This window comes from Suillus subaureus (genome assembly GCF_016647635.1).
Source record: "Suillus subaureus strain MN1 chromosome Unknown BJ212scaffold_13, whole genome shotgun sequence".
Taxonomy (NCBI): domain Eukaryota; kingdom Fungi; phylum Basidiomycota; class Agaricomycetes; order Boletales; family Suillaceae; genus Suillus; species Suillus subaureus.
This window is the reverse complement of record NW_024538569.1, coordinates 26255-54040: the sequence shown is the minus strand read 5'-3', so window position 1 is coordinate 54040 and position 27786 is coordinate 26255. Positions and strand designations below refer to the sequence as shown.

Here is a 27786-nt window from a genome sequence, read left to right as displayed (position 1 = left end):
TAGAGTTTTAAGTCATGTCCTCCCCACCAATGTTGACTCACTTTCTCCATGGTTTCTGAGAAACACAGTTGGCCCCTGAAAAACTTTAAAACAAGCTAGACAAGTTTCATGAACTGCATCCCCAGTTGTCTCAGTTCCAACTTGAACACCATCATTTGCTCACACAAAATTATCCCATTTGATGCCGAGTCAAGTCTATCTTGAAGGCACTTATTCTGTTCTTCCTCTCCACTGGGTACTTGGCTTTCTGCTTCATGGTTAACCGCCATGCCATACCGCTCAAATCTCTGGGATCATACTAGTCAATCACATGGAATTACTTTGGTTAGTCCTGCTCTACTATTTGCTCATGAAGTACAAAGGGCTGGTGTCCAGCTGTAATAAAACAGTGAGGAATGCAATTACGATGCTCAATATTGCTCTCATCACTCTTGCTCTTTACCTTACTTCTGATATCTTATTAGAGTTGAAGGTGAAGTATTCCATATCATTCACTGAGCCCTTATGGCCATGCTGGTGTCCATAAGAGTGAAGAAGGGGTACCTCTCAGCAATCAATACCATTTCTGACCCAGTGTCCTGCTAAATCTACAATGCAGCATGATGTCAGGGATGTTGTCATATGCCATTCTGGACTCTCAACTCTAAATCCACTTCTCTGGATGTCCGGATCCAAGATCCGGATCTCAAATGATCTGATCTATCTTTATCTCCCTTCCGGAGTCCAAACCCTATATCAGCGCCCAACTCCATTTAGACTGCCCCTGTCTCCGGACTCTGGTTAACCATGTTTCCCTTTTGATTATTGATCTGTTACATACATTTCATTTCCGGTGTTCATTATTTGTGATCTGTCCTACTTACTAATAGACTTTGCATATGCTTCGTACATAGCCTTTATGTTTGCTGACTGATTCCTATATGATACCTACAGTATATAAACCTCCTGTAACTCTCAGAAATACTCCAGTTCAAATATCATCTTAGTTCCTGCTCATTCCTGTGTCCTCCGGACTTGAGATAAGTCTCTTGTCATATTCTGAGTCTTAGGATTGCATCCTAGACTATATTTCCGACTCTACCTTAAGGGTAGTCCATCCTCTGTTAGTTTCTAGTCCAGACTTCATCCAGATTAGTCTTGTCCGCTTGCCCAGGTAACATCCGGACATCCATCGGATTTATCTCACGTTTCAGATCCAGACGTCCATTATCCGCCCCAGTCAAATCCCGGAAACTCCGGATGACTGTTCTAGCCCCCGGAAATTAAGGGCACATACTCGGGAAAGGGGCACAGTGTACGAGCTGAGGCCAAGCCCTTGTGATCCGACCCCCTTGAGCATGCAACCTTAACAATGAGGCTGGCTGCAGAACCAGGAAGTGAGTGACTGGCTGCAGACTCAGGCAGACCCAGACTGGGTGCAGACCCAAGAAGTGAGTGACTGGCTGCAGATTCAGGCATGGCAAGACTGGGTGCAGGCTCCAGTAAGTGTGATGTGGATGCACCCGAGCTGGTGAGACCTGCTGCAAACACCAGTAGAGCAAGGTTGCGATTGGTTCCAAATGCAGGGAGTGAAAGACTGGCTTCAGACTCTGTGTGGGCAAGACTGGCTCCAGACTTTGGGTGTGCGAGACTGGCTCCAGACTCTGGGTGGGCAGGACTGGCTTCAGACTCAGGGTGGGTTGGACTGGCTGCAGACACCCCATGGTCAAGCATGGCAATCCACTCCTGTGGCATCTATTTGGGTGACTATGGAAGAATTCTCAAGTACGTTGGAAGCAGTCAATGAGTATAGCATTGTCCCAGAATCACCTGTATTGCCACTTTTCCAAGTAGTCCAACAATTCAAAAGCTTGCCAGATTTCTTGATGTTTCCAATGTTCTTGGCATTGATGCCCCAGGATCATTTCACATCTACATTGCCAGTAGTTCCTGACAGGGGTGTCACCCATGTTATGAATGCATTTACAGCTTTTGCACATGAGGCACAGGAACAAAGTCAATCAGCTTCCAATGCTCTCAAGTATGCATGTCAAAACTGGGTTGTTCATCTGTCGCATGCCCCAAAACCATGGGATGACACACTTAACTGTGTATTCCAAGTCTTCTAGAATTGTCACCTCCTTTCCTGGCTTGAACAACAGTGGTGTTTGAAGGGTCTGCGGTCTTGTCTTGATATGTTATTTGAAGAGCAGAAGCTTGTTAAGGTGTGCATTTTTCTCATAATTCTCAATTCAACCACCCAATGAGCTGATATTGCCTTCAGGTTCATTTTTGTGTTTTGTTTTTCTATTTTATGAAACCTCTTTTAATCTTGTCCTCAGTTTGAACCTTCAGCACACAACCTAGTAGAGAGTTGCCAGCCATTGGTCATGATTCCTGGCACTCAACAACAGAAGCTTTGGCTACCCATCCCCTCTCCAAGGCCCGACACCACTGTATTCCATGCTAGTACATCCAGAAAGCGAACTTCAGATGAGTCTCAGATCAATAGCAATATTGCACTCAAATCAGATGGCTCATCAAAATGTTGGAAATGAAGCAAACAATGTTTGCAACACAAGACTTGCAGGAATGCCAGTGGGCTGCCAGACAGCATTTGGTTCACCGCTTGTTCTTGAATATGTTATCCATAACCATCTGCCAGCGTCATGATGTACTTAGTTTGTGATTGTGTAGTGAAGTATCTTCATGTTCACTTTTTGTTGCATTCTACAGTACTAGGTTATAGCTTTATACCAGCAGAACAGCCCCTGCACACTTATTGTAAACTTTCTGGAATGCAAATATGATTTGCTCACCTTGTTACAACCTCACAATATATGATAAGTACACCATATTGCTGGACTGCTGGAGAAGGATCCAGTTGTCTGACAGTCAATAGCAATGGACAAGTGAATTTAGAACAGTGCCTGATGCAATCTGAAATTTGTTGGTCCCACTGCTGATTATTTTGCTGCCCTTCAACACCAGCCTTGAGCATGGACAATATCATGCATCCATTGCTCTACATCTGTTAAGGTTGCATGCTCAAGGGGGTCGGATCACAAGGGCTTGGCCTCAGCTCGTACACTGTGCCCCTTTCCCGAGTATGTGCCCTTAATTTCCGGGGGCTAGAACAGTCATCCGGAGTTTCCGGGATTTGACTGGGGCGGATAATGGACGTCTGGATCTGAAACGTGAGATAAATCCGATGGATGTCCGGATGTTACCTGGGCAAGCGGACAAGACTAATCTGGATGAAGTCTGGACTAGAAACTAACAGAGGATGGACTACCCTTAAGGTAGAGTCGGAAATATAGTCTAGGATGCAATCCTAAGACTCAGAATATGACAAGAGACTTATCTCAAGTCCGGAGGACACAGGAATGAGCAGGAACTAAGATGATATTTGAACTGGAGTATTTCTGAGAGTTACAGGAGGTTTATATACTGTAGGTATCATATAGGAATCAGTCAGCAAACATAAAGGCTATGTACGAAGCATATGCAAAGTCTATTAGTAAGTAGGACAGATCACAAATAATGAACACCGGAAATGAAATGTATGTAACAGATCAATAATCAAAAGGGAAACATGGTTAACCAGAGTCCGGAGACAGGGGCAGTCTAAATGGAGTTGGGCGCTGATATAGGGTTTGGACTCCGGAAGGGAGATAAAGATAGATCAGATCATTTGAGATCCGGATCTTGGATCCGGACATCCAGAGAAGTGGATTTAGAGTTGAGAGTCTGGAATGGCATATGACACTCGTCCTGCCTGGGTCTGCAGCCAGTCTCCTCCTTCCTGTGTCTGCAGCCAGTCTTGTGCTCCCTGGGTCTGCAGCCAGTCTCATCCTGCTTGGGTCTGCAGCCAGTCATGTGCTCTGTGGGCCTGCAGCCAGTCTCATGCTCCCTGGGTCTGTAACCAATTTCGTCCTACCTGTGTCTGCAGCCAGTCTTGGGCTCCCTGTGTCTGCAGCCAATCTCGTGCTCCCTGTGTCTGCAGCCAGTCTTGTGCTCCCTGTGTTTGCAACCAGTCTCACCCATTCTTGGTTTGAAGCCAGGCACACCCATCCACAGTCCCTAGCCAATATTGTAAATCTGAAGTACGATCTCCCCTAAGCCATAGCATATAGGTGAGAACTGACAATGGCTCTGGTGACTGAACAAGGAAGGATAACGAGACTTTTAATTGACAGGGGTCCTCAGATTGCATAGCTTGGCTCTGTCTCTTCAGTTCTGAGAGTGCATCCAACAGAGCAGTGCTTTCCATAATGTCCATCATCAAGTGGAGAGACAAATATGTGAGTAGGGTTTGGGGTGATGTGATGTTGCATACTTGAGGGAGGCCGCAGTTTGAGGGGTCAGAGACATAGTCATGAATGGATGAGTGATGGATGTTCATGGGGAGAATACTGCCTGTGGGGATATCCATGACAGACCGTAGCTGTATCAGTGTTGTCTGCACATCCCTGCCCAAACCAGGGCCAAGAAGTGATGAGATTTGTGATATGGGAAGAGGGTCTGTGAGTGCAGCAACAATGGACAAGTGCAGGTATGCCTGCTTGGAGTCAGCACATGTGGACAGGATATGGTCATATAATTTGTATACCTCCATTCCTGCTAGCAGTTTGCTTGTCAGCTTGAGCATCAGCTGTAACTGGTTGCAGGGATCTTTGTCTTCATTGTTGATAATAAACTTCACCATTGTAGACACCACAATGAAACATCTGCCAGCATGGCTTGCCAGCTGTGCTAGTTCATCCCCTGTTGGCTGAGGGAAATCAGGATGGTGACTTACCAGCTCTGTAAAGGAATGCTGCAAGAAAACATAGATATCTGTGTCAACATTGGTGCCATTGAGTGAGATGATGGTGGCAATGCCCTCCCTGGAAGTTTTCATGGGTATTTCACACAACAATGGCCGCACCTCCTTGTTCTGAAATGCTTTACAGATATGTGATTCTGAGTGACTTATAAGTAGGATGTGTGTCATGGGAGATCAGGCTCACAAGAGCGCGTGCAAGGGAAAGGATAAGGTCAGTAAGCTCAGGTTTGGATATGCATTCATCAAGGGCATCAATAACAAACATCAAAGGTGGACATCTGCACAATCTGAGTCGGAGTTTCTGGAGAGGTTGGAGAAAGAGAGCCTCCATCTGGTTGCAAAGAGGTGTGTCTGGGTCTAGTAGAGTGGAATTGTTGTGGATGGCTCTGTTCACATCCTGCTGGATGCTTGGAAAATTGATGGCAAGCTGGTAGACAAGCATCACAAAGAAATATCCAGCCATGCAACATTTGGTGTGCTTGCACAAGAAAGAGAATGTTCCTGCTAGTCACTTTTTGATATTTGTTTCCTCTGTCACCTTGAGACCTTTCATCCTCTCAGCTATGGTGAACACAACAGCAGATTTCCCAATGCCTGCCATGCCATGCAGCCATATAAGTTGATTCTTCACTTCTTTGTCCAGTAATCGGTGGATGTATTTGAAGAGATCCACCCGAGTCCCTTCCAAACATTTCAGGTGGGGCTGGCATTCACGGGAGTTATATTGAGCACCCTTGACAGCAACTTGGGACAGCCTTGCCCAAGTTCCTTCAGCCAATAGAAGAACTGTCAAAAAGGTCAGAAAGTGAGATAGGGACAAGAGTGAAAAAACTGACATTGTTCCTCACCCATTCACAAAGGTTGTGATATGTGTGATGAGAGTACTAGCTGGGTGTAGTTAGAAATATCTGAGCAATATTTATCTCGAGGGATGATATACAAAGATTTGAATCAAAGCATGGATTTGTTGGAGTCAAAGTAAGCTGTCGAGGATCCCAAAGGAGATGAGATTAGATGAATGGATGTTTCAATCTATGGAAAGCTTGCTGGATGGTGGTGGGTGATACAGTTCAAGGACAAGTGCTGGGCACTCAGGCTTATGGGCTGGTTGCAGGACTTGGCCACAAGGTCCAGGTTGCTGTGCATGCTGTAGAGTGAACTCTTGGTACAGTCCTCAATTAATTGTCACCTGGATAGCCCAATTGGTAACTTATAAGACACAACCCACCCCAAAGGTCTCACAGAACCCCTGAGAAGTAACCATATGTGTAGCAGGGATAATGATTGATGCCTATGCCAGAATTGGCACTTTGCCAGATTAGAGCATGGGGTTGTTTGTGCAGAGTTTTTCATCCACCACTGAAATGCAAGTTTTGCTATCAACCCTTATACTCACCTTGTAAAAGGTCTAATTCCTATAATTAGTGAAATTATTATATGTCAGTCTGTAACCTCATAAAGAGCATTATAAGGGTAAACTCTGTGGCCAATGATTAGCAGTGATGTGGGTGATTCAGCTTCCTTACCATTTGTATTGAAACTAGCAATGCTACTTCTGGATGATATTGTTTCAGCTGCCAACCAAAAAAGCTACAACTTGACCATAGGTGACTTCTATATGACTTCTATATGGTATGACATCCATAAGATGTACCTCGCTAGTGGGTAGCATCCTGCTGCAAATATGTAATTTCTGCATCACATGATATTTGTTCAAGCAGTGAATGTCATTTGTTGGCAGCTGGGAATAGTGTGACCTGTTCAGGCAGAATTATTGATGATAGATACAGCATTATAATCCTAAATGCTGTGGCCCACTTGTCACATTTTGGCAAAAGACTGAAGCTATAGTAATTGTGGCCTGCTAGTCATACTTTGCTCCACTCAATGCTTGTTTGAAACTAAATTTACTGTGGATCATCTCTCACACATATCCCATTCTGATGCATGACTTGCACCATATCAATCTTGGGCATTGATCACATCTAATTCCTAGACAGTAATGAAAAGCAAAATTTTCCTGGGGCCCTCCTTGGTAATATCAGTGGTTAAGCAAAGTCTCAGTTGTTTGGCCTTGCTGTGTTGAACCATTAGGTCTACTTAGAGGATATCCAACACTGAGCTAGCAATGCACAAGTTGTGAGTGGCTCCTTACCATTTGCTAACCAGGTCATCTCTATGCCATTTTTTCTTGATCTGGTTGGACCTATATGACCATATACATTGCAAACATATAGATGGTGGTTGGAAATAATGTTCAACATGACCACACTTCAAATCTTGAGTTGGAAATCAATTTGTTATTATTGCATACTTGTAGCATAGATATAAATAAGTGGTACATTGTTGTTATGTAGTCATCTACTCATCAGTGCCTTAGCATTTGGCAGAAGTGTTGGCAACTGAATACTGCACTGCAATCTGAGGTGAGTAAGAGGACACATTGTGAGGGCCAAAGATCTGTCTATGTTGTGTATGAAATGAGTGAACAGCAGAAAGCTACAGTGCTGGAAACATGCTCACCAGTTCCACCAAATGAGAAGATTTTCAATGGAGGCTTTGGCTGCAGATGTTGGCAGATGTTCAAAATAGTTGATCATATAGATGTAAAATTGGTGGTGGTCAAACTCATCATTGACAGTTCACCAGGACCCACAGCTCGACAAGGCAAATGCAACTAGTGAAGTAGCTTTAGTCATTGTCAAAGGGAAAGAATACAATGTACCTGGACTGCTGAATATGCAATAGCTCATGCATGAACTGACCACATTCCTAATAATGCCACAATATCAGACCTGGTGCGTTGTTCTCCTGTGGTCCTTGACCACTTGTATAAAGGTTCCTGGTGGAATCCTTCTTCATCAGGTCACATCTTGCTGGCAGAGCTAGGGGATGTAAAGATGTGTTTGAACATCTGGGATTTAATATTTTGAGTGCCAGTATCCTCTGAAGGTCAGGGAAGTACTACAACCTACCCTGACAAGCAAAGCACCTTTGAAAAGCCCTTTCATCGAGTCCTCATGATCATACCTACCATCCTTGTACATGAATGTTGGCCAAGAGTGTGCAGTAACTTGGAAGTCATGCTTGTAGTTTCGTATCCCTTCCTGTGTACTATGGTCATAATCAGTACTGGGATATAAGCCGATTACATAGCAAAGGTGGTACCTCTTATCTGCCCAGTTAAAGTCTACAGGACAGAGAAGTTCTGCAGTCAAATCGCTATAAAATCCATGGCCAGACTTGTCCCATGAAGAGATCAGTGGGTTGGGGGTAGGCTGTCCCTTGTTCAGCCATGAAGCAACTGCTAGCTTCAAGAAAGCAGTGTCGTCACCCTGGGCCAAATCTGTGCCTCTATTGAGCTGAACCAAGTTCATCATCAACATGATCTATTTGCACAATGTGTGACTTACCTTCTGATAGGCAGTATTGAGTTGATATCTGTCACTTTGGGAGTAGATGAAATCCTAGACACATGGGACCCAGCGCAGTAACTGCTTAAATGAATTATAGATATGTTCCTCCCTTGAATTTTGCAAGTCAGATCAAACTGTCCAACTGAAGTAAAATCATACATACTCCTCCATGTGTTGAACTTATACACTGTCATCTTCATCACATGAGGTGGTCCTTCAGTCATATTCTCCAATGAGGTCCTCAACTCTGTAATTCAAGCTCATGAGCCACTGAATAGCTTGCCCAGCAAGAAGATATGGATCACCACGGCTGCAGGACATAAGTGGCATCAGATACATATAACAATCAACTGTGGTAGTACCTCACCTTTTATTGCTGTGCTCTCCCCAGAGCTCAGCATTTTGCTCTTCTAAAGTAGCAATGTGCCATTTTAGTGCACTATGGTTTTCATTCTGTGGATCATCATGGTCAGGAGACTGAGACATGGTAGAGGATGGAATGAAGGATACTCATGTACCACCCACCAAACCATGATGAGCTTTTCAAAGACCGATTTAAGAGTGAGTATTATCACTGGTTGGAGTCACTGTCGACTAAATGATGTAAAATACTTTGGAGTATCAGAATGGAATCAATGGAACGATCATCTTGATAATGGACATTGTAGCTTCGCCAAAACTTGTGAATGTAAATGTGGCGATATCAACTTAAGGCAAGGTCAATGCCAGATGTTTTCCATCTCCAGGAACAAACACTTAATGACAACCTTTTATAGTTGAGAGTTGATGCCTGTATACAATCTATTACGTCCAATGATGCATTCAGTTAGATACAACTGATGCAAGCATAACTTGATCGTCTACATACTGGACATGGAAACTTCTTCACTTCAAGTTGCTCACGGATCTTCACAAGGATGAAAGGTATGTGTAAAATATCATCAGTAAGGTGCCAAAAATAATGGCTCTTGTAGCATACCTCGGAGTCTTCCATCTCATTGTCTGTGAGCGATACTGGTGGAGGACACGAGGAAGCTATCTTTGGTGGAGAAGAATGAACAGGAAGTGTATGGGATGATGCTAAAGGATATAGTGATATTAGTGTCACTAAACCAGTAGGGTGACTAAGACACACAGGTTAATGAGCAGAAATTATGACCAGCATTATGATCAATAGATGATTCTGTACATGAGTGTGACAGCATATGCTTCATCGCTCTGAGCAACCTTCAAATTTTCTTCAAATAGTACCATAGGATGCAGTGACAGAATTCGAAGTAGTGTAGGGAGCTCAGATTGAACAGATCATTGTGACTATAGTTTCCAGGAATTTGGGAAATCCTCAGAGCTTCCCAAAGGTGTTTGTTGGCAGCGCCCAGGCAACCCTACTACTAGTAGCAGTGACTAGTGAAGATTGGCCTTAAGCTTACTAAGCTCAACTCATGTCATGTTGTGCCCTCAGATTGGAGCTTGTAGCACCACTTGTAGTACCCTAAACTCTGTCATAAAAGATGTCATGATGAGTACAGCTGTCATATCCCACAATCTGGACCCACATTCCATCATATTCCCAAGCCTTCCAAGCCTACATCCGGACCCCACTTCATATCCAGCTCATTCCCAGATCCCCTTCCACTGTGCTCCATACCTCAGCAGGATCGACTACGCTCCTGATTTACCCCTGAGCTCCGGACCTCCGGATCCTCACTGCTAGCCTGATCCGTACAACCCTATCCTGTCCACCCTATGCACACTCCATCCAGCAAGACATCCAGACTTCACCTCACCTCGGATTCCAGACTATATCCACCTTCTCGTATTCTGGTCCTGTATCCACCTTGTCTTCCAGATCCCCAGATCTCCGGACCTCTGGATATTAACTCCGGACCTATTCCCACCCTCTGTCTGATATCCTGCACCTATCCCCATTTAGGCATTCTCTGCCTTCTGGCTTTCAGTTACCTCTTGTTCCGTCTTGCTTATTGATCCTTGTACAAGTCCTCATCTCCAAGTTCATTTACTTATGTTCCAACTTACTTACTAATGTGTTTCCACATGCTCATACATAGCCTTGCTCCTTTGCTTACTGATCCCCTCAGATATTGTTCAGTATATAACTCCTGTAGATACTCCTGTAGTTCCTCAGTTTGAATATCAACTTAGACTTGCCCAATCCTCTCTCGGACTTTGGTCCACCTAAGTCTGTCCTACCCATCAGGCCTAGGGATTGATTCCCTAGGCCAGAGCTCCACCTTTCCGGCACTTTCCCTCTTTCCGGACTTAGGTCCAATCCCTGTCTCTCCAACTCTACCTTAGGGTAGTCTACCTCTGTTTGTTTCTACATTGGACTTCGTCCGATGTAGCCCCTATTCCTTCTGGACCTCTGGACCTCCTGTCCCTCATACCTCCAGGCATCCTGTTCCTTCGGACGTTCCGTCCTCCTAACCCTTGGACATCCTGTCCTCCTGTCCTCCTGTCCTCCAGTCCTCCAGACCTTCAGACCTCCTATCCCTCCATCCTGTTTCCTGTAGAAGTATTACCTTGCAGTGGGAACTCTCTTGAGCACTTCCTGTGTTCCTCCAGAACTCTCCTGCACTCCTCTGGACGTTTCCCACGCTCCTCTGGAAGTCCTCTAGTGCTCTCCAGCAGAGTAGCCAGCCTGAGTCCTCCGGACTTTGTTGGACCATCATTGGACCTCATACAAAATGAAGGGCACATACTTAGGTAAGGGGCACAGCGTACGAGCTGAGGCCAAGCCCCTCTGAGTCAGTCTCTCTCTCCTTTGAGCAACATGGTTCTTAACAACAGCGGCACATTAAAGTCTGAGTCCAAGTCATTGTTCCTCTATAATCACAACCCCATGTCAGTAACTACTATCACTTCAAGCATACTGATTGATGTGGAGATTGAAACTGACCCATCAATTCCATATCCCACTTTGGAAACCTTTATGGAGCAGCTCAACAATGATGAGCCAGTGCAGCAATGGCCAGAGTTATTCCTCACCCCTTTGAAACTGATGGGAGTGAAGACTCTAGATGATATGTGCATTGTCTCTCCAGAAAGCCTTCATATATTTTACAACCTGTGCCCTCTGATGATCATGGATTTCTATGTCCATGTCATCAACACAATAAATGCGCTGCAGCCAGAGCCCACATAGACTCTTTCAATGCAAGACTCAGTGCAGAAGGTAAAAAAAAAGTTCATGCAGGAACCTTGACAAACACTAACCACTCCACAATCACACAGATCAGAGCATAACACACTGTATACTGATGAAACTGATGGTGCTGCAGGTGGCAGATGCTAGTACAGAATGAGTAGATTAGTGCATTCCCAAATGAAATGTATTATGCCCAAGACTACATAGTGAAAATCATGAAATAATGGATATAAATTATGACATGGTGTGTTGGTGGTGGTCAATTGCAGTAGTGTTGCAATTCAGGAAATCAAAATCTAAGATGCATGAGAGCATCTGGTCCAGAAACACATCTTCAAGCATGGATCCAAGATGACTGGATGATCACCCACATGACAGATGAGCTCATCATCTGCTAGACTCTATTTGGAGGGAGCATGATTCCACTTTGGCTGGTCATGGACTCATGAAGCTCCCTCCACTCACCCTCAACCCTCAAAGTCAAGTCTGCATGCATCAGCTGGTGGTATTCCCATTGTTCATGCTATGCCTCGGTAAAAACTCTTGCTGAAGCAACCCATCCTCATCGAGATCAATGACATGAGCTTCATGGGACATTTTGGCAGACATTGCTGTCCCAGTGAGCTTTTCCTTGCTCTGCTCAAAGTTAAGAAAGATGCTTTCTGAACTGGAGTGTGAGAGAGGTGCTTCCAGATTTGAAGAGGAATGAGAAATTGGTTGGGTGTATGAAGGGGGCAACTGTGGTAGATAATACAGGAAGATGTGCCCCAGTCACTAATGCCAAGCAGCAGGTGGAATTGTAAGGTCATAGGATGTCAGAGCAAGGGATTCAAGATTGTTTAGCGAGTAGACAGGAAGTTTGTAGATGGTGTGCTTAAGGGGAAGGAATGAATCGTCAAGACTAAATGCAGACTGTGGAGGACTGACACTTACCATATCTTATTGGAGAAGGTATGGCCATCCAGCCACTTGTTTGCCAGCATACATCCAAGGACAATGAGTCTGAATGTGGCATTGGCCTATGATGTTGTCCCATCAATTCTGTCAGTGGTATTAAGGAGTTCAGCTCTAAACCTCCATTCTTTTACCTGCACCAACCTAAAAGGGACCCCACTACAGCATACTGGTAAGCAAGCGATGTACTATAACACAAGTAACACAGCAGAAGTGTCAACATTAGAAGAGAGTAAATTTGGCAGAAATGGAGTCAGGACTTTGTGTGGCTATTAGCCATCAACTTGCTGACAAAACAAATACAAACATACAGCCATACCATCATTGCTGATATTCTCAGCACCTAATTTGTACATTCATGTATTGCGTCTCGACACTTTGCAATATAATCTCCATACTGCCACAGACTCATCCCATCACTTGTTCTGCAATCCCAGGTATCATGAGAGCTCTTGGCTGTCACAACAATACGATGATCATCAAGACTGTCATGCTCCTGCAACCATTTCTCTACCCTGCCAACTTCCTCTCTTACATGCAAAACCAATATTTTTAGGTGAATGCAATATGCAAGGATCATTTGTAGCAAGGCTGGTGCTGTCCAATCAGTAAAAAATTGAAGGGAAATATGCATAAGTTGTGTTAGGCAATGTATGCTGATTGGGGAGCCCCAAAGTACTCAACCTTCCAACAAGTCAAGGTGGGTGACTTTGCTGAATAGAGAGATGGATGGTAGGAATGGCATGTCAGTTCTACGGAAGACAGTTGATAAGTGGATAGACAGCTGTGACAAAGGTAGCTTGTTTAATGCATCCAATAGGCAACCTGGCACATCATGATCCCCCTCTGGCAGAATCCAGAGGGTGAGGTCGACAATACCACTGCACAGTTGTATGACCTCTACCACTGTGGTGAGTTGCACTGTACCACCAATACAGAGAGACTTAACATTCACAGAAGCAAACACTGGTCAAGAATGAAGTGAACCAACAAAAAGGCATGCTCATGCCTCACTGGCAAGGACAACGGTCCAATACATCAATTCTTCAATCCTATTACCGTCTTGTAAGTCACAACTGAATCCAGCATATCTCAGGACTTTTGCCTACCAGTCATGAACTCTGGGGGCAACCAATAAATATGAGTGCACATTGTTTGCAGGATGGATGCCTGCTGCAAGTTGAAAGACTGTCCTTTCAATCTTGTGTGGCAAATGGATCATATTATCAGTGCAGTGTTCAAGATTGATGTTGAGTCGTAGTTTTGGAGTTTCAAGTTAGAAAGGCGCTGCTGGCTGACACAATCCTCAGGCTGATCTGCCAGGGCCCATTGGCCTTGGAGTCACTCCATTCAATCCAAGTATGGTTGACATACAGCTTACTACATTCAGAAAATATTCTGTCATCTAATATGTAAGGACAGAACATTTGATCCCACAGAACCAATTCACATTCACACTCCACCTGCATTCCAATTGCTCAAGTGCCCCTGATCTGTGCGTGTCTCATATTCTCCTATTAGCATGCTTTGTTCACTTATATTTGCATCCCTCTACTCTTCCTAATACAGCATACACAAAACTTGCACTAGTCAGGTCACTGTGAATCATGTACTTGGAAATGTAATTGACGCTCCACAAATGATATCATTAGGGTGGTAAGAGGTACTACTAACCTGACTCAGAGGATGAAGTAGCAATCAACCGTCAAACACGACATTCACAATGCCTTGTGATCCTGATAAAAGCTTTGAACATGGCTCTTGAGGCTCTAGTCATGACAATCCTGATAAAAGCTCTGAACATAGCTCTCAAGGCTCTAGTCACAATGATGGTGCTTCACAAATCCTCAGAGTCAGAGACTTGCCATATTCTGAAAGATGGCCTGCAAACAGTCAAGGAGCACCAGCTGATTCACAAGGAAACTACATATACAGCCAAGCCTACTATTGAGCAAGAGTGAAACTAGGTGTTGATACTCAGGAGACATTGGATTCCCAATGGTCACAATCACCAACACACAACATGAGAGGAGATGCTGAGCAGGAGGTAATATTTCCTAACACCACTGTGCAAACACAACAATGGCTGGACACTTGTTAAAGTGCCTAACCAAAAATATTGTTGTAGGTCGATGCTCTGCCTAGCTGCTACACTTGCAAGCAAGAACGTTCAACCCTAAAGGGAATTGCTACTGAGAATGGCCGATGATACTAAAGACCCGAAAGTGCGCAGAGTGCGGGAACAAGTGCGTGGGTATATAGAACGTGGGAATGCGGAAGTGCGGTTGATGAGCAGTTGATGAGCAGTTGATGAGTGGTTGATGCGGGAGTGCAAGATGCTAAGGTAAGGGGTAGGGAAGTCTTAAGGAATGGCGTGGGTAAAAAGTGAGGGCAAGGGTATTGATTGCATGGGTAAGGAAAGTCAAGACAAGGTGTCCAGGTATAAGGTAACCAATAGGGGCTAAAAGCGCGCACTAATGGTGACTGCTCCTAAGTAAAACCTAAGGGAAGGAAATACTGTAGAAGGGAAGTAAATGCGAAGTAGTCACCCTAGGCACTTTATACTAGCTAAGCCCTCTCGGAAACGGAAGGGACAGGACAGACAGGCAGTAGGAATATGTAAAGACATGTAATAAGGCTGCAACACTTGTTACAACACACAAGGCAAGGCAAAATACATACCAATGAGGTAGGATGGACAATGGACTGATGCGGGACATCTGTAAGGTAGTCCAAAGGTGCGGGAAATCAACCGCAGTTATGCGCGCAGCGCGGGAGTGAATGTGCAGGTCCGCAGAGCGCGGGAATACGCATCCGGAGCGGGTTGAGTGCGGGAAAAGCGGTCAATGGTTTTGTAGCTTTCCATCACTTATATCAAAGATGGCCATTGCAAGCCTAGCAGGAATATGATCATCACACTGCATGATGAAACAACTCATGAGCATTCTTGTTACCAGCATGAAAATTCTCTTGTCAATATTCCATGGGCAATTTTGCAGTGTGCCTTGTCAAGCAACTCAAACCTTGACTGCAATTCTGACAGGCTGCAAGTGAGTCTCATCTGAGGTCTTGTCTCAATTTATCGCATAGTACTAATCAACCTCAGCCTGAAAAGGCTCAGAGCCACTGGGACTTTGCTCATAATATCACAAACTCCTCACAAGCAGAACTTCCACCTGCAAAGAAGCAGTGTACTGCCAATAATGGGGATAAAGAGAGACTCACCAGGTTAGGAAAAGAAATCATTATGATAGTCCAAGAGCAAACTACCCTCCTAGCACATGTATTTGAAGCAGTGTCCCAGTGACCTAACTAACCCTTGATGCTATTCATGTACTTACAACAATCATCATCCAAAATGGAAACTTGAGGGAACTTTAGTAATGACCTTAGTGACTCAATGCAACTCAGTGCTGATCAATGACTCACGCACACGGTTCAAGCTAAGCTTGATGTAAACTCCTGACTCAAAGAAACTGCAATATATAGTCATATCTTAGTCTCACTGGTTTACTGATGAGTCATCACTAGGTTCTGGGGTATTCAAGTGCTCCAAACTCCATGGGTCTTGCCCAATGCACTGCATCATGTGTCATGATTGGAGTCAAAGTTTTTGTTTGCAACTAATGGAGTGTCAATTAGATAATCACACCTTTACCTGCCAACAATGGGCCTTCAACTCAATCATAATCATCATGTCCATGACTGGCACACTTACTATCAGGAGTCATTCCTCACAATCCCATAGCCCTAAACTAAGGAAAAACAACAGACTTGGCAAGTCTACTTATGAAGTGAAGGCTATTGAACCATACAAGCAGCCTCCAACCAGCTTAGCAATGAGATGGGGGAGAAAGCCAGCAACCAAGGACACTTCTACACCTCAACTTGATGCCACCCTCCACAAGGTCAAACCAAATCTGACCAAGCCTCCCATTGCTGGACGACACAAGGTGCTTAGGTTTGTCTCAGAATCAAATTGTGAGACAGATTGCGAGGTATGTCTGTGCACTTCAATATTCAGTTACTTGATCATTATGTTGCCAGGTATTTCAAAATATCACTCAAGCAGACTATGATTATATATCTTGCCAAATCAAAGATTACCCTGCAAGACCAAAGTAAACATAGTCCGACAATTTCTTACAAGTTATAACATACAATTCTTCTAGGTTGGAATACAACTGTGATACCCATACCCTTGTTGTTGAAATGCCTTCCCCCATACATGAGGCTGTAATCAAGGCTATCAGCAAAGGATTGGAATGTCTAGATCTTCTCCTGCAGGATTTCATTGTTGGGAATTTTCTGTCCTCAGACACCCACACTAACTTGACCATTGACAGGGACTCAGTGAAATGTATCCCTGATATCATCCATGTGGTCACTGCCCTCACCAACCCCCCCATCCTAACCACTCCTGTCATGGGCAAGGTGGCTGTATCACAGTCCAGAGCTGATCTACTACAGAGGCTCAGGGACAGGGTTGAGGCATTCCCAGATATCATACTGCTCTTCATGGTTGAGATTAATGAACAGATCCCCTACAGCCCACCCAAACACCTGAGCAATGCATGGCAAAAGCTACAAAATGGGGAGAATGCTCATTCTTTCACCACCATCCTTTCCAACCACACTGGCCCAAGATCACTCAATACACCCACTGAAATTGAGGTTGAAGGGCACCTCTGGCATACGATGTCAAGCGTGCATTTTCAGGTTTGGGTACAAGACATCAATGGGCAAATTGACATAGACACGCAGAACCCAAATCTCACAACATGTGGTGTAAGTCTCACCAATACTTAGCGATTCATGACTGATCATACTTACAACAGGAATTATTTCTGAATGAATCAATGGACAATGTCACACTCATGATGGAGATGGGACTGTCCCAGATGAGGGAACAGTACACACATTTGTCCCAACAGGTCAGCCCGAATATCGATGTTTCGGCCCTGCTGGCCACACCTGTCACTCTCCCCTTTGGATGGGATGGGATGCTTTCTAAGCTTGCCCTTGCAAGTATGTCAATGGCTCATGATCATTACAAGAGTTGGTATAGTGTGGTGGCAGGCAGTAGGGGAGTCAAGCGCACAGCAGAGGAAGCATTTGATGCAGGCCCAGCCAAGAACACACGTTCACACATGCGTGCACATGTGCTCACACTGCTGCACTTCGCCGGGGCTTGAGCTTACTGTGATATAGTAGCCACAGGTAGATGCCTGCCGCTAAACTCACCTTGATACTCGAGTCATTGTTGCTCAGTCCTGCCATTAGCATTTATGATCATCATGTACTCTAGCGCACACCATTTTCAGATACCTGATGTACCATCACATTGTACTTGTGCATGAGGCTTTCTTTAATTAATACAATAGTTGTAATAGCCCTTTTACTTTCAACATCAATGAGACATAACCCCAAGTTCGCTCTTAGTCTAAATGTCAAGATCATGACATACATGGGCCATCACAGCACTGGCCCAGGCTGTGAGTCTCCGATCACTGATAACCGTGACCTGTTTCACTTCCTACTAGGTTACTCAGCTACTCAGCTCAATGATTTGGAAATGAATGATGAAAATTAGAGCTGCTTTCTGTGTACTTCTCTGTCTCACTTTTTCTCTTTTAATCATGGACTGTCATCACTTACAATGTGGATCACCATGTCCTTGTGACTTCTCTGACAGTGCAGGACTTGGTTGACACCATAGGGCTTGTGACCATTACAAGCATCATATAAATCTACAAGCCCAGCATTTCAAATGCCTGGCTCATGAAGACCCAAAGCAAACCAGGGCATTTAAGAGGGTGAAGCCTGCACCCTTCCTTGCCAATGATACCACCTGAGTAGGTGTTACTAGATCATTCTCCAACGGCAGTCACACATGATGCATCATAGGCTATTCCTTTGTCCTCAAGTAGCAGATCACATCAATCAACTCTCAACCATGACCATAGTACTCCCCAGATACTCAACCAGCCCCACCCCATCCAAGTCACTCCATCCCCATCTAATAATTCAATCCATGGCAATCAGAGTCCATCTGGTTCAGGCCTGGGTTCTCCTCTACAGAATCCTTCTAGTATCCCAGACTGTAGCCATAATTCATGCCCAATTCACACACAGAAATTACCACTACGATACAGGGATGAGCTTCCAGAACTGCCACCACCTGCTATTCAGGATCAACAAACTTCTATCCCAAAGCATGTAATTATTCATGTTTTCAACTCCATTCACACCTGTTTCAACAAATTCGGCATTGCTCGTGAATATCGTCATCACCCTACCTATGATCTGGATGCAGCTGTGTCAGGAGATGATCTATCAAACATACACCCTCCTCAATCCAATATCGACGACAGCAGTACACAGGACATTGAGACAGCCTCCTCAAGCAATCTTTTCACAATGCAGCCACCATGGCCATGGAAAAGTATGTTAGTCTGGTGCTTGATGTCTTGGTTGGTGACTGGGAGCAATTGGAAGTCCATGACAGAGACCAAACATTTGGTGAATGAGGTGTTGAGGGCAGAGGACTTTGATCTGAAAGATTTTGAAAACTTCAATCCTGATGCTCAGATGAAGCATTTTGATGCTTCTGAGGATTGCATGGATGTTCCAGGCATTTTCCAGCAAGATGGCTGGAAGGAAACTGATGTCAAGATAATGGTTCTGTCAAAGGAAAAAAATCCCAAAGGGAATGGCCACATGTTCTCTGTTTCTGGGCTCCTCTACCAGCCACTTGTTGCAGTTATAAAAGCTGCATTTTCTTTTTTTTTGAGAGGCCATATTGTCTTAGTGGCAACCACCACTGGCTGGCCCCACTTAGACAGCACTATAGCACCTGATTTGAACCAATGCAGATATTCAGATCTGACCAGTATAGCATTTTTTCAGGCAGAAGATTGCTATCTCTCCAGGAAGAAATGCATTTACACATACCCATTGCTGGATTAGGCAGGTTATGTGGGACTAAGCAGCACTAGCACTACCCACTAAAACTCCCTGGTGGTTGTTGTAGGATTTGAACCCACAACCTTCTGCTAAGGCCAGCAACTGCTGAAGCAATTCCAGAGTTGGAGGCATATCCACTAAGCCATCCATCCCCAAAGCTGCATTTTCAGAACAGTTGTCGAAACAGTTCCACCTAACACCTTTCAAGTGTGTTTGGGAATCACCAGTAACTGGACAAGAGCAATGACTTTATGATGAGCTTTATACTTCTGATGCTTGGATTCAGGCTCACAACGAGCTGCAGAAAGAAAGAAGAGAAGATGGTTGCAAACTGGAGAGGGTTATCACAGGCCTCATGTTCTGGTCTGATTCCACTCACTTAACACAGTTCAGGAGCACATCAGCATGGCCAATATATCTGTTTTTCAGCAATCTATCAAAATATGTCTGCTCAGATCCTAACTCTGGTGCTTGCCACCCAGCAGCTTTTATTCCCATAGTAAGTTGTTCAGTCGTTGGTCAACAAAAGATGTGTTTTGATTTCTATCTCATGCAGCTACCAGATGCCATTACACACTTCATTTCTACCTTCCTGCAGAGGAAGAATTACCGTGATATACTTACCCATTGTAAGTGGGAATTATTCCATGCAGTGTGGTCCATCCTGCTTGACAATGAGTTTGTCCATGCCTACAAAGATGGCATCGTAGTCAAGTGCCATGATGGAGTATATTGATGGGTTTTTCCTCAAGTATTCACTTATTCAGCAGATTACCCTGAGAAGTAAGTCTGATTTCTCTTCATTATTTTTTATATTGTGACTAGTAGGCCATTAATTATTTTAGAGTTCTCCTTGCGACCATACATGACAAAGGCAACTGTCCATGCCCCCGCTGTTTAACGCCCAAGTCAATGTTCGATCACATGAGATTTTTATGTGATGTATCACAACAGATGAACCAGCTACAAACCTTTTTTAATGAGAAAGTGTCCAAAGCACGCAATGCCATATATACACATGGTGTTCCGATCAAGGGAGTGTCAGTGGAGAGCCTCTTGAAGGAATTTTCCTTGGTGCCTACTATCGTGAGTTTGATTGTGTTCACATAGTATTACTCAAGTACAATTGACATTCCCCAGAACAGCTTCATAGACCATCTTTCACCACTAGGGTTGGACTTCTTCCCCATCCTCATAGTTGACCTCCTTCATGAGTTTGAACTTGGGGTACTGAAAGTGGTGATGATGCACTTGATGCAGTTACTCTATGCAATTGACCCTCAGAAAATTGACATTATCAATGAAAGGTATCAGCATTTTTTTAACTATTTAATTCTTAGCTTTGATGTCTCCACACACTAGGTTTCACTCAATTCCTCCCTTTGGGAAAGGGTCAATTTGACGGTTCCCTAAGTGCGTTTCATCAATGAGACAGTGAGTCACTCAACATTTTAAGGACATGCTTCAGGTAGCTTTACATCTTATGCACAATGTGTTTGAATTAGCTTATGGTTCCAGTGTGCCATACCCACTTTTGAGGGACTTTTCCCAGGGGAACATGATGGTATTATTAGGGTTCTCTTGTTTCACATGGCTGAATGGCACACCCTGGCCAAGATGCGTCTCCACTCCAATGAGACACTGTCATATCCACATATCCAGACCTCAGATCCAACCCTTATCTCATCTCAGATCCACATCTTATCTCTGATCCTATCCACATCTTATCTCCCTCCAACATCTTGTCATCCAATCTGTTCCACTTGTCCGGTCTGGTCCACAACTCATCCAAATCCACAACCAGCGCTCGTCTCCTTTTGGTAACCCCCTAACTCCAGTATTTCAGTTATCTGTATATCCATCCTGCTCCCTTATCCGCTACCTATGTTTCATTTCCGTTTCATGATTTGTGATCCGTTTCTACTTACCAATAGACTATCCACATGCTTCGTACATAGCCTTGGACTCTGCTGATTGATCATTCCATTAGATACCTATAGTATATAACCTCCTGTAACTTTCTGTAGTACCTCAGTTTGAATATCATCTTAGTTCTACTCATTCCTGTCCTCCGGACTTGAGTACCTCTACTCTTGTCACCCTCCGAGACTTAGGATTGATTCCTATAGTCTATCCATATCTGCCTCTGTCCCCGACAGTCCATTACCATTAGTTTCTAGTCTGGACTCGTCCAGATTAGCCTTACAATACTTATCCCTCATCCAGAAGTCATCCAGATCCATTACGCTACTCATCCAACCTTCTGGACACACTAGTCTTGCCTTCCTGAAATAAGGGGCAATACTCGGGTAAGGGGCACAGCGCATGAGCTGAGGCTGAAGCCCTTCAGATCTAGTTACCCTTTGAGTATGACCTTAACAGACACTTCATTTACTGGACCAGTCACTCTGAAGGCTGGGAACTCAACTTCAAAGGTTCCACACATATACTTGCTCAGCTTTTCGAACCACAGAACTCCCTAGCAAGATGGCTGCCCATTGCCAGAGACAACATGACTTTGAATCTCAATTGAGACCCAAAGTAGCTGAATGGACTGGACCTTGACCAAAATCATTTAACCTTTTTACCTACAAGTTACATGCCCTTGGAGACTACATACACTCTATAAGATTGTTCAGCACCACCAATTCTTATACTACACAGATGGTAGGGGCATTGTTCAATTATGTGTGTTCCTGGCTCACTTTGATGCAGGGAGAGGTGGTGCACCACCTCATCAAGAGATTTTATAGGATGACCAACAAACAAGATGTACCAACACAAATAGCAAAGCATGAGAGGCAGCACACACACTTCAGGCAGCAGCAGCAGAATGTTGAAATAAAGGATCCTATTGCAAATGTTCCAGAACTCCACCACCATCTTTCAGATTCCTGGGTCAACATCCTCAATCTCACAACTTTCCTTGGTGACCATTCACACGATCCTGCCATCAAAGTAAGAGTGAATCTTTTGCTTATGTTGTCTGACTCACATATTGTATAACAGGACTTCATCCCAAAGCTAAAGAATCACCTCTTGTCTTGTATACTAGAACTTGAGTATGACAGCAATGAGTGTATATTTTCGGATTCAGAAAGGAATGACCTATGCTTCATCAACAATCTATCTCATGTCCAACAACTGTGTCGTTTTTGGGTCAATTACACCACCTATGATATGTGACGTGACCAAGACTCTATGAGACCAGGGTACAACTGCAATGTCATGACATTGTCAAGGGAAGAACACAAGGATGCACATCCTTTCTGGTATGCGCAGGTGTTATGGGCCTTTCACATCCAGGTGTTGCATACCAGATCACAAGCACAAAACCATTCATCTCAAAGTTTGGAAGTGCTTTGGGTTCGATGGCTTGGAGTGGATCCTACCTATCACTGGGGCCTCAAAGAAGCATGTCTACCCAAGGTCAGATTCATCCCTGAGACTGACAATGATGCCCATCAGGAAATCATGAGTTTACTTAATCCTTACTTATTTCGAACTTTTCCCACTTATTTCAAATGGATCTACTTATTATTCTTAAATCACCACCTGGTCCCAACTGAACTATCAGAATCTGTTAGCAATCATCATAAATGTGTGCTATAAAATTATTGGACTCTCAATTTGCAAGATGGTACCTCAAGAGAACATTTAAGAAAGAAAATCATCAGCACTAATATGTCACTCAAGCTTCATACTAGTCATTAATTGTTAGTCTTATGCAATGAAAGATGTCTCTCAGGCCCAACAAACATATTGGAATACTCAATTTTGAAGCAGCTGTCAAATTTCAGAAAAAAAGTAGGTCCATTGTAAATAAGTGGGAAAAGGTTGAAATAAGTAAGGATTAAGTAAACTCACGATTTCCTGATGCCTTTGGCTTCCTTGACCCATCACTGGTTATCCGTGGATGCCACCTCATTCCAGCCTTTTCAGATGGACATTCAGATGCCCTCCTCAGATGCGGACCATCTCTTGCAAGAGGTCAAGGTGAAATCAATGACTGGTCATTCCTTTATGTAAATATGTAAGGCAAAATTGCCACTACCATGCCATAAACCTATGCTCACTTTTCTTCGCAGCTTTGCAGATCGAGATATGTTCACAAGATTCATTGGAATGGGCATTGGACATGAGATTCAATATGATTCCTCAGCAGTCAGACATCATCAGAGTGAATACCAGGATGAATCATTCAGTTGTGAAGATGAGCTAGACCATGATGGTGAGGCAGCAAGTGAAGCACCCAAGGATGGTGAACATGCACTAAGAGTCGATGAGGATGAGGAAGATAACGGTGATGAAGATGAGGACAAGCAAGACGATGGGGAAAGTACTAACAGTGACAGCAGCAAGGATGATGGCAGTACTATGGGTGCTGATGAAGATGAAGAGCCAGCTTCTGCGCTGGAGTCAGACGAGGACCAGGATGATGAATACTATAGATTTTAATTCACTAGTAGAAATTCTGCTGCCCAATTTCAACTTAGTTTGTACCACACATGGCCTCCCAGATGATACTCACTGAACGCTCGCTCATAGTACAGTGAATCATGCAAGCACCATGATTGGCTGCTCATCAGGCAGTGAGTCAGGCTCACTGAGACTAGCGCAGAGTTCACTTGTCAATTTCAGTGTGACAGAATCATCCTGCATGATCCAGGTATGACGAGGCAACTGCGCATTGGGCTCACTGGCAGCATGGAGGAGAACTTGAAGGTGAAAGGCCCAGTAGTACTAGTACTTGAAAGGACGTAAATTCAAGTTTGCCATGTCGTAACTGGAAGGGAACACTTTTTACCTGAAGAGGCGATGGACACTTGATAGTGATGACAAAACATGGAGCTTGCGTGATAAATGTATTTCTCGGAATATAATTCTTCGACCGGAAGGGCATATTTCGTTACCTCAAAACAGAAGCGGTGCCACTGGATAGCGATGACAACATTTGGAACTCGCATTACGTCGATGTTTCTTGGAATATAATCCTTCAAACGGAAGGGCACATTTGGTCATAGACGCTTTTAATGATCCAACCTTGTCGTGCTTTATATTGTTATCTCGAAACCCAGCATGATGACTCAGCTTTATAGGTTAAATAATCGCATATCACGATATGAGGTTTTCAGTGGTGTCAGAGGACTGGGAAAGGTTTTCTTTGTATTGGAATATAAAGTCATGTATAACGTCGGAAAACCACCGCAATCGACGTAAAGCACCCTGGGTAGACTCACGAATTCTCTGATGTTGTCAGCTCTAAGCAGCCCTCACCGCTGCCAACGCTTTCAACGCCATCACCGGATCCCAATTCCGAGCCAAAACGTCCAAATCCTCCCTCGAAACGCAAATCTAATTCTGTCAATGGAAAGTTATCACGGAATAGCAAGAAAGCAAAAATACTTCCAGGGCGAGTGCCAACTACCGCTCGGTATTTCGAGTCGAAGAACATGGGTGAGGGAGGAGAGGATGTAATCATGTTGAGGTCGAGCTCAGATTCAGAGCCAGATGTTCAAGCAAAGCTGGCTTTGGATTCATCTGACGACCCGGAAGCTGAGGAAACACAAAATCCACTTGTTTCCATTGAATTACCGTTATACCTCCAGCCTTCGAGATCCGAATCTTCCCAATTGTCCACGTTCAGACCCACTCGGGATCTCAACGTTTACGAGCTCTCTGCCGATGAAGCCAGTGCCTTGGGCTTGCAAAACGAGACTTCGGTGCTTTCCATCGACCGGGAGGAGACCCTCGCACTTCTAGGGGCATGCACTCTTACTATTTTGAAGGGGTCTGTTTTCATACTCGGTGTAACATTGTCTGCTCGGCGGAATTTGCGAGACGAAGCTCATACCAATTCCAGCTCTCCAGGGCTCATGATGGGTCACTCAAATACAAGAAGTCACTGAGAGCACAGGGTGTATCCATAAGGCATGTGTTGGGAAGTTCCTATCAGATTGAGATGCTCACTTCAATATTTTTTAACTCAGCTGTTCTATGGTTCCAGCAATAGTGTTGAGTCGGCGTCAAGACGCTGAGGCCATGTGTACAATCACGTCATACCATGATTTGTGCGCATGCATGTGTAACAATTACTTGTCCCTACTTGAGAAATGAGGGATGCGGCTGCAACGTCCTTACAATATAAGTTGTTCCACAGGCGTTTATTGACTCGATTTGCGTTACACCTACACTCCTGGACCCTTCCCGTACTCCCAGCCCGACGATGCGGAGTTGCAAATCGTGTCCTCCACTCTAATATCGACTTTCTCCACGGTTTCTGAGGAACGCAGTTGGCCCAGCGAACCCCGAACGAGCTAAACAAGTTTCATCCCCAGTTGTCTCAGGTCCGACTTGAACACCATCGTTCACTCAACGTTCGCTACCAAGGGCTGATGTTCAGTGCGAAAGGGGGGTGGCAGAACTTGGCAGAACTCCAGGGTATTCGAGACTCGCGAAGATGTAATTTAGATCTCTGATAACGCAGTTTGAATTCAAGAGGACATGACAACCAACGTCGGGGGAGAAAAGTCGAAGACTGAAGACTACATAAAGAATCGCAGGTTATCTTACATGCCACATCGTGCAAAGATTACATACTGGAGGGAAGTGAATTACACAATACAAGGAAAAGCTGGGCAACGCAATGGCTAAGTGATCATGTAGATCCATGGGACGGAAGATCTGGAGCCTCTTCTGCACTTTGTTCTCCAAACACCCCCAGGTCCATACTATCTGAAAGTGAGGCCACCAATCTCTCGTATACGATACTCTGCAAACCCGCTACTGCAGATATGATACTCTCATCTGGACTTTGTTGTTGTCGTAACACGTCAAGAGTTTTGGCTAACAATTTATTGAGCGATTCAAGCTCAAGCTTCGAAGCATCTAATGGCATGTGCCATTCTGTACCCCTGACAAGAGCTGGGAGGCTCTCGATGCCATCGTCCAACTCATTGTAAGAGCAAGACTCGATGATATACCATGCACCCTCATCAAGTCCCACCAATGCATAGTTGTGATGGTGCTGAAGAAAGATGCGGCCTGCTCTGGGGGAGCAATACGGAGGGAAATTCCAGCGAGGTAAAAGAGACAACGAGCTTCTTTGCTAGTAATGTTGGTGAAAGAATACCGATGGGGGGGAGAGGGAGCGCGGGGAGAGGGAGCGTGAATGCGAGGGATAGTGTGAAGAGGAGGGCGGGAGCGAGAACGAGAACGGATGCGAGAGCGAGAACGGATGCGAGTGCGAGAACGAGGATGAATAGGAGAGCGGGAGCGAGGACGAGGACGAGAGTGATAGACAGTAGGAATGAGAGGGCGGGAGCGAGAACGAGAGCGAGAGCGAGTGGGAGAGTGATAGACAGTAGGAATGAGAGGGTGGGAGCGAGAACGAGAGCGAGAGCGAGTGAGAGAGTGATAGAAAGTACGAATGACAGAGCGGGAGCTGGAACGAGAACGAGTGGGAGGGGACGGAATAATACGAATGGGAGAGCGGGAGCTGGAACGAGAACGAGTGGGAGGGGACGGAATAATACGAATGGGAGAGCGGGAGCTGGAACGAGAACGAGTGGGAGGGGAAGGGATAATACAAATAGGAGAGCGGAAGCGAGAATGAGAACGAGTAGGAGAGTAAGAGCTAGAACGAATGAGAGAGCGAGTGCTAGGGCATTGAGCGAGATGACTGGAAGTGAATGTGTTTGTAATCCACTTTTCGATATAGCCATCCCGGATCAGGTGAGGGTGCCAGTCGGGGTTCTGTGCAAGAGTGAAGACGAGACGGAAACAGGGGACGCAATAACCTTGGCGAATAAAGGCAAACAAATCATTGCCGCAAGTAAAAAGTGTGGTGATGAGGGCTGGGCAGATCTCGGAGTCTCGTAAGGACTCGTCAGCTCCGGCAGCAGTGATGAACTTTACAAGGTCTTGTCGGGCGTTACAGACAATACGTGAGGCATAATAGCGGAACTGAACAGGTTGATCTCTGCCCATGTGACGAATTAGGGCACGGCAGTAATGAGTATACATTGCGAGATCGTCAACCTTGGGCGCAGGTAAAACGAAGTATACAAGACGCTGGATTTTGGGCAGGGGAGAGATCGCTAGATCACTATCTTCGGGCCATTCGGTGAAGTTGAGCAGGTTGATTGCATTGGTGATATAAAATTCGTCTTTGTCGCGTTCATTTGGGACCATGGGACAAATGGCCTTCAGAACAGCATGAGAGAAGGAATGACTCGGATGACAAAGAAGTTCATCAGTGAACTTGTCGAAGAGTTCTCGCCAGGTGGTTATTTGGCAGGCGGCACGAAGTGCGATATGGCGAAGTCTAGGTGACTGATCGTCATTCAAAAATGAAGCGATACGGTCCTCAACAAGGCGTGATGGTTCTGTCTGCATGCAACTGAACAAGAGCAGAGCGTCCCCAGCTGCGTCAATGTCAACAATTTTATGGAAGTGCTCTGCGCAGTCCAACAACC

At 44.7% G+C, this 27786-nt stretch overlaps 8 protein-coding genes across 8 annotated transcripts; 5 read left to right on the top strand and 3 right to left on the bottom strand.

Annotated features, from left to right (window-relative positions):
- Window positions 1–5114: 5114 nt before the first annotated feature.
- Window positions 5115–5570, bottom strand: BJ212DRAFT_1200980 (uncharacterized protein; the record flags this gene model as incomplete). Its single annotated transcript, XM_041329074.1, has 2 exons — window positions 5115–5311; window positions 5354–5570. Coding segments are annotated over 2 exons (414 nt in total), but the record flags the coding sequence as incomplete, so codon positions are not given.
- Window positions 5571–7673: 2103 nt separating this feature from the next.
- Window positions 7674–8184, bottom strand: BJ212DRAFT_1270055 (uncharacterized protein; the record flags this gene model as incomplete). The annotated part of the gene is made up of 3 exons (XM_041330852.1): window positions 7674–7721; window positions 7783–7921; window positions 7976–8184. 3 exons carry the CDS (start codon window positions 8182–8184, stop codon window positions 7674–7676), a joined length of 396 nt encoding a protein of 131 aa, XP_041193733.1.
- Window positions 8185–16038: 7854 nt separating this feature from the next.
- Window positions 16039–17538, top strand: BJ212DRAFT_1480056 (uncharacterized protein; the record flags this gene model as incomplete). The annotated part of the gene is made up of 4 exons (XM_041340002.1): window positions 16039–16341; window positions 16391–16464; window positions 16516–17131; window positions 17182–17538. The coding sequence occupies 4 exons, from the start codon at window positions 16039–16041 to the stop codon at window positions 17536–17538; spliced, it is 1350 nt and encodes a 449-aa protein (XP_041193732.1).
- Window positions 17539–18377: 839 nt separating this feature from the next.
- On the top strand, window positions 18378–19312 carry BJ212DRAFT_1299051 (uncharacterized protein; the record flags this gene model as incomplete). The annotated part of the gene is made up of 2 exons (XM_041332785.1): window positions 18378–18434; window positions 18479–19312. 2 exons carry the CDS (start codon window positions 18378–18380, stop codon window positions 19310–19312), a joined length of 891 nt encoding a protein of 296 aa, XP_041193731.1.
- A 984-nt stretch (window positions 19313–20296) lies between these two features.
- Window positions 20297–20623, top strand: BJ212DRAFT_1199727 (uncharacterized protein; the record flags this gene model as incomplete). The annotated part of the gene is made up of 2 exons (XM_041329054.1): window positions 20297–20399; window positions 20463–20623. Coding segments are annotated over 2 exons (264 nt in total), but the record flags the coding sequence as incomplete, so codon positions are not given.
- Window positions 20624–23185: 2562 nt separating this feature from the next.
- Window positions 23186–23767, top strand: BJ212DRAFT_1480055 (uncharacterized protein; the record flags this gene model as incomplete). The annotated part of the gene is made up of 2 exons (XM_041340001.1): window positions 23186–23334; window positions 23398–23767. The coding sequence occupies 2 exons, from the start codon at window positions 23186–23188 to the stop codon at window positions 23765–23767; spliced, it is 519 nt and encodes a 172-aa protein (XP_041193729.1).
- A 726-nt stretch (window positions 23768–24493) lies between these two features.
- BJ212DRAFT_1480054 (uncharacterized protein) lies at window positions 24494–25218 on the top strand (the record flags this gene model as incomplete). The annotated part of the gene is made up of 2 exons (XM_041340000.1): window positions 24494–24525; window positions 24570–25218. The coding sequence occupies 2 exons, from the start codon at window positions 24494–24496 to the stop codon at window positions 25216–25218; spliced, it is 681 nt and encodes a 226-aa protein (XP_041193728.1).
- A 677-nt stretch (window positions 25219–25895) lies between these two features.
- On the bottom strand, window positions 25896–27786 carry BJ212DRAFT_135327 (uncharacterized protein). The gene has a single exon (XM_041335584.1). The coding sequence runs from the start codon at window positions 27704–27706 to the stop codon at window positions 26198–26200; it is 1509 nt and encodes a 502-aa protein (XP_041193727.1). The 5' UTR covers window positions 27707–27786; the 3' UTR covers window positions 25896–26197.